Source organism: Halichoeres trimaculatus, unplaced genomic scaffold (assembly GCF_033239565.1).
Source record: "Halichoeres trimaculatus isolate MK-OKI-2021-1 unplaced genomic scaffold, fHalTri1.1 fHalTri1_scaffold_1, whole genome shotgun sequence".
Lineage (NCBI taxonomy): Eukaryota > Metazoa > Chordata > Actinopteri > Labriformes > Labridae > Halichoeres > Halichoeres trimaculatus.
Window position 1 is genome coordinate 26,657,436 of NW_027437179.1, and position 10,382 is coordinate 26,667,817.

Below are 10,382 nucleotides of genomic sequence, written 5' to 3' on the forward strand. Positions count from 1 at the left end.
CACAACACACAAATATTTATTTTCCATTTAAAATATAGATTCCCCTTTCCAGTAATGATCTAATTCAAAGTTTCTACTGCTTAAATACTTAATAATTTAAATATTTATACAATATTCCTTACATTTTTCAATAAAACACAATAAACAGGTTGCCACTTGAAAAAAAAACATTCATATAGCTTATTCTGTTCCCCTGAGGCATTCCTGCTGCAGGGTGGACAAAAAAACTTTTAAAGGTGACAGGTGAAAATAAAAAAAAAAAGAATTAAAGCTTTGTGGCAAGATTAATGTCAGTCTTCTCAGCATCAGGGGTCCTATTCTTGAAGTTCAGTTTGTTGAAGTCCTCCATAATCTCTACCATAGTCTTTCCTTTGGTCTCTGGCACAAAAATTAGCAGGAAAGCTGCACTGAAAACAGTGTACACCACGAAGATCAGGAAGCAGAACTGCCCAAGTCCCTCCTGTTCAGATAAATATAAAAACAGATTTTGTTTAATCAATTTGTGAGATTCATATAGGAATTTACTTTGATTTAAAATGCAGCTGGGTTCTTACCACAATGAAGCCAAACGACAACCCCACCACAAACATGCCAAGCCAGTTGATGGTCCCACTGATAACATACGCGGAAGGACGCCAAGCTTGCAGGAAAAGGTCAGCAGGAAGAGCCATAGATACTCCAGCTTCAAAGACATGGAAAAAAAAACTTTCAGTAGTAAAAGTAAAAATCCATCAAAGACTTCACATACTAAAGAAACTTACAAGGTCCAAGCCCGTAAATGCAGATGACACAGAAGATCAGAGCGATGTTCAAGTAGGGGATCCATGAATTCAGATGCTGTATGAAAAACGAATAGTTTACTTTATATCCTCCTTGGCACAGTAGGTACTTTTTCACTTAGCGAGTGTGTTCACCTTTATGGACAGCATGGCGGTGAGCACAGACATGGTGATACCCATCAATAGATAGCCATAACCCATCAGCTTCTTTCGGCCTGTACGATCTATCAGGAAAGACTGAGACACCAAAGGGATGAAGAGATTAAAAGAAACCATGTGACATAAGTTGTTTTTTCAGATCCCTAAAGATTATTACATACATAACGAAAAATAAAACTTTTCTATTGCCACCAGTTTTGATAAATTTCAAATTGCTTAAATCTAATCTCTCTTTAATCTAATCTTAGGGAAGCACTACAGTTAGCACTGTGTTTTGAACCTCTCCTCTACTTTGAAACATAATTGAGCTAATATGTCTTGTGTGGTTTTTTTCTTTACTGTTTGTGCTCATTGTAATTTTGGTGTTTTTATTTTCCACAGAGGTACGTACACACAGTGTTACAGCAATCAGCTCTGTCGCTCCAATACCGATAGCCATGTAGTGCAACTGATCCTCAGGCAATCCTGATTCACGGAAGATGTCAAAGGCGTAGAAATATAGCTGGATAAGAGATCATAAGAAAGCATTATGACCATTAGACTATGTTAGATAATTGTTTTGTGTGTGTGTGTGTGTGTGTGTCTGTGTGTGTGTGTGTGTGTGTGTGTGTGTGTGTGTGTGTGTGTGTGTGTGTGTGTGTGTGTGTGTGTGTGTGTGTGTGTGTGAAGAAAGCTAAATGGTTACTTACAGCGTTGATTCCACAGAACTGAACTCCAGCACAGGGGATAGCCAGGGTGAGCAGCTGCCACCTCACACAGCGAGAAGTGAGAACGTCCTTCACTGTCTTCTTCCTCTCTCCCTGTGTGCTCTCTTTTTCTTTCATCATGTCTTCTAGCTCCTGCTTTAAGTCGTCCTCCTGCCACAGCCACTCTAATGCTTTTACACACACACAAACACACACAAACGTACTGATTTATGACACTCTGAAAGCATTGTGTAATGTGTCTGTCTTAGTTGTTTGTTAACCTGTCTTGACTTGACCAAGTGGCAACCTCCGGTCTAAGAATATGAGATAATGCGGAGGTGCTAAAATCGGCTGTTTCTCAAGTGTCCGCTTGAGTCTGGCTCTGGAAGTACCAGGAGTCACATACACACCAAGCCAAAAAAAGCTGTTTTCAAAGCAGAACTTAACCTATTTACAGCAGGGTTTAATTTTTTTTTGACTCAGCAGTTCAGAGGATATTAAGATTCTGAGCTCGCCCAATCAGAGGCACAGCTCAGTTCACTTGACTGATGGGCACACTATAGCTGTAATCAAAGCCCTTGCCACTTCCAATCTGGCTGTGATAGCTGATTTGCATTAAAAATCTGTTTCAGAAAAAGAAGGCTGACGTCAGGTAGAACACGTCCATTAGTTATACAGTGTATGGACTTGACACATGCCTTAAACAGTAAATACAACTCAAATTATTTAGCAGTATATATAACACTGACAGAGGCCTGACTTACCTTTTCTGCTGCCTTCAGTGTCTCCTTTGTCGATGAAAAGGTATCGAGGAGACTCGGGAAAGAAAAACAGCGTCACAAACTGCAGGATGGCAGGGATACCACTTACAGCCAGCAGGTACGGCCACATGTCTTGTGTACCCATCATCTCCCTGACAGAATGAAACATTCCCATCAATGAAACACAAAATAGATGCTGGAGATATATTAATAAAGTAAGTAGAGTAGGAAAATGAGTGAAATTTGAAGGTGCCAGCAGTCACTTCTTACTTGATTCCGATTATTTGACCCATAATTTTTCCAAATCCAATGAAGATTGAAGCGGTGAGCGTCAGGAAACCTCTGAGTTTCTTTGGAGAACTTTCCCCAAGATACATGAGATGTACACTTAGGCCAAGACCTAGGAGAAATTAAGGAAGGAAGGAAGTCAGGAAATTTCTTTTTTGATCTTCAAACAGATTCACACATTACAAATCAGGAGTACATACCAACATTATATCCATACAGAAATCTTCCAATGAAGATCATCTCAAAAGATTTGGCCCACCGACTGCAGAGCATGAGGATTGCAGCCACTATCGCCACAATGTTGTTAAACAGCAGTGCTTTTTTCCTACAAAAACAGAAAATGGAATCGAAAGAAATGAACACAATCATCCACTGACAAGACTCACATACTTTTTTAAATGGTGTAAATCTTCTTGTCTGACTCAGCAAGACACAATATCGATGAATTAACTGAATGTTTGATAGCCATCCAGTATGCCTTAGAATTGCACTGTTGCCTCTGATTTGTAAATATCAGTGATGGAGCTTGAAAAACTTCTCCTTTTGAGTACTAAAAATTAAAATTCACTTTTTTAACCTGCCTAGAAAACTGTGTCACACAGACCTTAAGTCTCCTAACCTCCTAAGCCCCAGCGTCCACATATTTCTGCCTCTCAGACCCATGATACTTCATTTTTTAAAACTTTGACCTATTAGCCACATTTTGGGATACTGCCCGCATCATCTTTTGGTGAAATCACAACATTGCACCCATTTTAGTGAAAACAACAACAACAACAACTTATTGAAGTACAATAACACTCCTAACAAACAACTAAGAGAGAACTCATAACACAAATAATCAAACTTCCAGTACAAAGACCAAGTTTAGTTATTGTCCTTATCAGGTCTTACTTGTCCAAAATAGCAAGGCAAATTAAAAAATGCACACCAGACAAAAGCCAGGTCTTCAGTGGTTGTAGTAGTATGAGAGCTTTTAACTGCCAAACCCCTTTTCTTTGAAATCATTTTTAAGGTTTGGTTTCAAGAGGAAGACGACCTCTCTTCTCTGGCAGTAGGAGGGTGGATGGAGAGTGGGTTGAAAAGAGGCAAATGGTCAGTGTTTGGAATCAATCCTGCTGCCCTATTGGGGATCTTTCTGTGAATCCCTGAGTTCCCTTATCTCCTAGGTTCTTCAAGATCATTGCTGTGGACCACCTGCTGCTGTAAACCTGCCAGCCCACCTGGCTAAATCTTTTCACCCGAGTCTGACCTGACTCCTGTCAGCAGTGACGTCGCAAAGTCTTCCACGAATGGACCAATGATGAGCAAACGCCTGCAGGCAGTACTCATGGGAGTTGTAGTGTCGTGGTCGTATATTGCAGTTGGTTTATTATTTCAGATGCCGTTTGAGAAAACTACAATTAAATGTGTACATAAAATTCAACCCAAAAGTGGCTAGTGGGAGCGGCGGTGTTACCAGCCACTGCCAAAATCCAACCGCATTTGGCCGGTTGGCCGGTGTTGATGTCAAGCCCTGGTAGTATTACACAGGCAGGTCTGAGTTTTGAGAAAAAAAAAAAGTGTTTTGTGGCTATATAAATAAAGATCAATCGGTTCCTACATGAGTTGTCACTTGTAACCACTGAGCTAATCTGATGTACTTTCCCTCTAGTTATTGTGATACAGGCTTGGATCCCCAGTGGACTTTAAACACCACCCACCCATCCATCCATCCCAGTGGATCAGCTTGACTCAGACTAGTGGCCTTAGGATCTCTGTTTTCGCTGTTATTTTCTGAATCCGTTGTGTAATTTTCCTATCTTCAGCTTGACCAGTCTATTAACTATTAACTGTTAACTATTAACCATGACGCGGTAATGATTTCTTAGGATAGTTTTTCATCACAAGTTTTGACAGAGACATAACTGAGAAATCGTATGGTGTTTGCTACCAATTAACAAACCTATCTAACTCAACACGTGTGTGGTTTGTGAGCTATAGCTATGATCTGTTTGTGCTTGTTTTCAAATGCTACGCTCACCGGCCATAAGTGACAGGAAGGCTGCCACTGTGGACAGCCCCGGCCCAGGCTCCAAGACTCAATATAGCCACGATGAAGGACCAGATGAGCTGGTTGGAAGACTCATCAACCGGGGCTCCGTACCTTGACAGCCATGTGTGGTTCACAAAACTCTGAACATGCTGCAGAAAGTACACAGAGGTCAATTCATGTGTTGAATATGGAAATTGTTTGATCAATTGCTCTGCAGATTTTTGATTGAATATAACCCTTCCTCTCAACTCCAATTAAGAATGAAAAAATAGAGCTTTACAGTGACGTTACCTCATGATTACGTCAATATAGTTTAACTGACAATATGATAAAGTCAGGTAATGCCATATACAGGTCCCAAAGTTCATACGTTCATTATATTAGATTAGATAGGAACTTTATTAATCCTTTGGGAGGGTTCCCTCAGGAAATTCAGAATTCATGTCAGTGAATAACACAGATAGGGGATTGTGCTGTACATAGGGACACATCTCTATGCATATTTGTATTTAGCTGATAGAAATCTTACCACAGCTGGAGAGGCAATCACAGAAACTTGAATCCCGTACTGAAATGATCCTCCGATTCCCAACACCACTGCCAGCAGATAAAGCCTCCAGTACTGCAGCTGAGATGTAAATTGGAAATCAAATATCCATTAAAATCTCTGGTCTATAAACCAAACAAGAGGTAGTTTGCGGTGACACGGAGAAGATAGTAAAACACGTTAATGATTACAAATGCTCCTGACATACACGTGTATTAACTTTTTGGATGTTATCGCTTCATCACACTGAGTATTCAAGTTACTCATTGTTTTGCTGTGTTATAAGTGTCAGCTTTACCCTCCTTGTTGTTTATGAGTGCTCTAAATGTTTACACATGGTACAAAAGCAAAGCAAAACAAGTCTTTTTGTCTTTTCCCTAGTGAAAAATGTCTGCAGAAATCTTCATCTAGACTTACCTGGCAAGTACAGGAACATTATTTTATACTATAAGATATTAAAATTAGAAAATGAAGTCTGAATTGCTTACTATGTGTTAAGAAATCAGCAAACAAAATAAAAGTTGTTCTTTCAAAGATTTTTGAATTGAGAAAATGTCCTTGGTGCAAAAAAACTCACTTCATCTCTCATTCCTTTAAATGGGCTTTAAATTCTAATGAGAATTTAACATGACACGTATTAAGTTTAGCAATGTTGTTTTGTTTTGTTTTGTTTTATTTTACTATCTATTTATGTTTTCATTTTTTCTTGATTTTGCACTCTTAAGTTAAAAACAAAAGCAATAACTGGATATAAACCACAGTGACTGGAAGTCACAAAAATCTATGGTGGTCATTTATGAAGGAGCACCTGTCAATCAAGATTAGAAAACCATGGGTGAAACCTGGAATTTGGTATCACCTGATTACAATCTGTTTAAAGACAGACACTACGGAGCCTTTAATTGCAAAAGTAACCAGTTTCAGGTTTCTTTCCTTCTTCCCCATCATTTTGATCAAACACCAGACAAACTTTCTGAGTCCATCCAGTGTAATAATGGATATCCATACTCTAGTCATGTCTTATTTCTCATCTGTCTTTTAGTGGACTGTAATAAATAAATATATAATAAGAACTTCATCCATTATACTTTAAATTATCATGCATGTTCAGTTTTTTCAGTATTTGTTCTGATTTTTTTGTGCTTTACGTGTGTATTTATAGTTACCAGTTTAAGTACTTTTTCTGTAGTGGTACAGAAAGTTGTCATTAGTTTTGTTATTTTTTGTATCATTGCTTCAGAACAATTTCTCAAATGAGTTACCTCAAACCAAAGCTAATCTTCTATTGCTTTTTTCCCAAAATTGTGTATATTTAAGATTAAATTTCAGTTATTTACCAGTCAGTTCTTCAATTTCATTCATTTCTCATGTGCAAAAGCAAAATAGTTCAATGTTAATGCTAGTACTGATAAGAACTTACTGCGCATATTGAATGTATTTTGTTAACTTCAGCCTCCATTGTTTATATAATTCATTTGGAAGCATGAAGTATGAAGTGGCCATCATGAGGAGATAAAAATTACAACAAAAAGTTTAAAGCTTAAAGCAGCGAAAGTAAGTGCTGGATCTTACCTTACTTGATGCTCCATCCATTTTCGCGCTGTCTTTGTGGATGTGGACTGAAGATGATGCAGAAAACAAGCATAGGCTATATAAAGCTATCTGCCTTCAGTTACACATCAATAGACTTCAGTTGTCCATTTATGTTGACAGGGCACAATGGTCATGCTTTGACGTGGGTAGTGATGCATTATATTCAACCTGGTCTGTCTGGTTGATTCCTGTGATAGTTAAAAAAAAAGAAGAAGAAGAAGAAGAAGGTCTCTACTGGTTAGGCATTGTTTGGGGCGGTGTCCGGACGTCTGAAGTCACACCTTCAAGTCGCACTGCCCAAAGACAGACAACTGTTTTAAACGCTAGAAGAACAGACAATGACAATTTTCAGTTGTTATCATCTCTTAGGCGACAGTTTGCCACACAGGCCATCTTAAAAGAATTACAGCCTCATTATTCAGGATTTTTTTTTTGTCCTGTCACATATTTGCATCCACTTTTCTTTTTCTTTTTTCTTTTTTGCCTTTTACTAGCAGGGTTTTAATACGTGGATTCGTTTTACAAATGTCTGTCTCTATTTTCTGTCTCAGTAGTGAAAAGACCAGTCTAGCTCCTTGATTATCAAAAAGATAAAATCTTACACTAAGTGGGTTGACTTTCTTGAACTGGCAGTTTCTGCATTAGCACAACTCAGAAAACGTGTACACAGCAGCACATGGCACAGACAAAGGTGAAGCAAGTAAAAAACGAACAAAAACTGTTTACCAAGTTCTGCGAGGTTTTTTAATGATTGATTGATTGATTGATTGATTGATTGATTGATTGATTGATTGATTGATTGATTGATTGATTGAAACTTCTATGTAGTATTAAGTCTTTTTAGATCAAATCCACATCCTCTACATTAGCCTTCCAAATTTAGTCCACAAAACTGTTAATGATGGCCAGCATACTTTTAATCAATTATCATAAATATTATTTATTAATATAAATAATAATAAATTATCATTCGTTTTACTTTAAGGGTCTTATATATATATATATATATATATATATATATATATATATATATATATATATATATATATATATATATATATATATATATATATATATATATACATATATATATATACAGTGCTGCTCGAAAGTTTGTGAACCCCACAGCGATGGTCAGATTTTTTTGTAAAAAAAACTAAAATAACCTTATTAAATGTTAAGTTATACCCAAATCCACAATACTGACATTCCAAATAATGGACTGAAACAAAAGAAATAGTTATATTGTCATTCTTTATTTAACAAAAGTGGTTGATTTAAGAAAAACTCAGATATCATGTGTGCAAAAGTATGTGAACCCCTTCAGTTAATAGGATATTGCGCCTCCTTTTGCAGAGATTACCTCAACCAAACGGTTTCTGTAGTGACTAATCAGCCTCTCACATCTACTTTGGGGGATTTTTGCCCATTCTTCCTTGCAGAACGCAGTCAGTTGAGAGAGGTTTGATGGGCGTCTGGCATGAACTGCTCGCTTCAGGTCCCGCCACAGCATTTCAATGGGATTTAGGTCAGGACTTTGACTGGGCCAGTCCAGAACACGAATCTTCTTCTTTTTCAGCCATTCCTTGGTTGTATTGCTGGAATGCTTTGGATCATTATCATGTTGCATGATCCACCTTCTGCCAAGCTTTAACTTCAAAACAGATGGCGTCAGGTTATGTTCTAGGATTTGACAATATTCCTCAGAATTCATGATTCCCTGGACTATGTGGAGTTGTCCAGGTCCTGAGGATGAAAAGCAAGCCCAGATCTTGACATTCCCACCTCCATGCTTCACTGTTGGGAGAAGGTTCTTTTGGTGGTATGCAGTGTTGACTTTTTCGCAGACATGGCGGTTTTGGTTGTGACCAAACAGTTCAATTTTGGACTCATCTGTCCACAGAATGGACTTCCAGAAAGCTTCAGGTTTCTCTAGGTGCTCTCTGGCAAAGTTGAGACGGGCAGCTTTGTTCTTTTTTGTGAGCAGAGGCTTCTTCCTAGCAACCCTTCCATGAAAGCCATGTTGATTGAGTTTTCTTCTTATTGTGGAAGCATGCACATGTGTCCCAGATGCAGCAAGAGAGGTTTGCAAATCCCGAGATGTTATGTTTGGGTTGGCTTTTACCTGAATCTTCATTTTTCTTATGGCTCTTTCTGATATTTTAGACGGTCGTCCACTTCTAGGCAGGGTTGTAGTCTTTTTCAGGGCTCTCCATTTGTAGATGATCTGCCTCACGGTGGAACGATGAAGCTCAAGTTTGTTTGAGATGACTTTATAGCTTTCCCCAGACAAATGTGCTGTCACTACCCTCTTCTTGAGGTCCTCTGAGATCTCTCTTCCTCTCGGCATGATTGACCTGTATGGGTTCACCTGGTAAGACTGAAGTGACCTGGTTTTATCTCTGTTTCAATCAGTGATGCGCAATTTCTTCCCTAAACATCTCTCACTTCATTGGTCCATTTCAGCGGTTAATTTAGCCACCAATTTGTCCCACCTGCTGCTTGTTCTAAGCAATGCAGCTCAGGGTTCACTAACTTTTGCACCTACATCAGTTGATGAAAAACTCTTTTTAATTTAGTCTCGAACACAACTGTTAAAAAAAAAAAAAAAAACTACTTAATTGATTAAGCTATACCTGTTATTTCATATAAAAAATAACAGTTCTGATTAAATTAGGAAATCAGGTTGAAATAATAGAAAATTCCAAAATGTTGAGGGGGTTCACAAACTTTTGAGCAGCACTGTATATATATATATATATATATATATATATATATATGAATCTGCTTCTTCGTCAGGTTGGGCTGACTGAATAGAGACAAAAGAAAAAAATGGAAGGCTGCATAAGGTGTTCAGTAAAATTTTCATTAAGATTTTCACAAAAACAAAAGGTAATGATTTGCTGATCAAGACTTTATATAAAGAAGTGCAAGGAAAATATATATGATTTCAAAACTGACAATTACAATTGTTTGGGGGGGAAAAAAGCACATTACAAATGTGTTACCAGTGACGCTTCAGAACAGTGGGGGCATGGACAACCTAACACTGAAAAATTATGTAATGCTAAAAGAACACCTGGAAAAACATTTACAACAGGTAAGTAACATGACTGGATATAAACAAGGCATTCCAGACAGTCTGAGAGGTAAAGAGTAAGAGAGGTTTATCACACTTTGAGAGACTTGGCAAGAAAATAGTTCAGCAATTTCAAGATAATGTTCCTGAGCATGAAACGGCAAAGAAGTTAAATGATTTACTTAATGTACAACTTCTGTACATATTGAATGTACATATTGAATGTACATATGAAAGATTCAGGAATCGTGGGACGTCTCCATGTCCAACAGACAACTGACACCAAAAGCCTGTGATCTTGGGCTTTTAGCCTATGACCTCTGCTGTGAAGGGGCTTATTATCGGCCCACAGGTAAAAAGTGTTCCTGAAGGTATGGGTCATACTATCTTTATACTATCTTTAATTAGGCCTACTTCAGAATCAGTCAATGTAAATGAGATATAAACTATTTTCG

The 10,382-nt window shown here is 37.9% G+C and overlaps 1 protein-coding gene across 1 annotated transcript; it reads right to left on the reverse strand.

The window, feature by feature from the left end:
• Nucleotides 1–265: 265 nt before the first annotated feature.
• LOC141791352 (solute carrier family 2, facilitated glucose transporter member 11-like) lies at nucleotides 266–6,848 on the reverse strand. The gene is made up of 12 exons (XM_074671735.1): nucleotides 6,828–6,848; nucleotides 5,238–5,336; nucleotides 4,697–4,857; nucleotides 2,874–2,998; nucleotides 2,656–2,785; nucleotides 2,389–2,537; nucleotides 1,628–1,815; nucleotides 1,330–1,440; nucleotides 915–1,016; nucleotides 762–837; nucleotides 555–682; nucleotides 266–460 (listed from the first exon to the last, which is right to left on the reverse strand). Exons 1-12 carry the CDS (start codon nucleotides 6,846–6,848, stop codon nucleotides 266–268), a joined length of 1,485 nt encoding a protein of 494 aa, XP_074527836.1.
• Nucleotides 6,849–10,382: the final 3,534 nt, after the last annotated feature.

What these genes read in the sequence shown, in the direction of transcription:
- LOC141791352 (XM_074671735.1), bottom strand. Translation starts at nt 6,848, where the DNA reads ATGGATGGAGCATCAAGTAAG. An exon ending in TGATTGCTGTAACACTGTGT is followed by an intron (nt 1,017 to 1,329) that starts GTACGTACCTCT and finishes TTGGTGTCTCAG; the next exon opens with TCTTTCCTGATAGATCGTAC. An exon ending in CATTTACGGGCTTGGACCTT is followed by an intron (nt 683 to 761) that starts GTAAGTTTCTTT and finishes ATGTCTTTGAAG; the next exon opens with CTGGAGTATCTATGGCTCTT.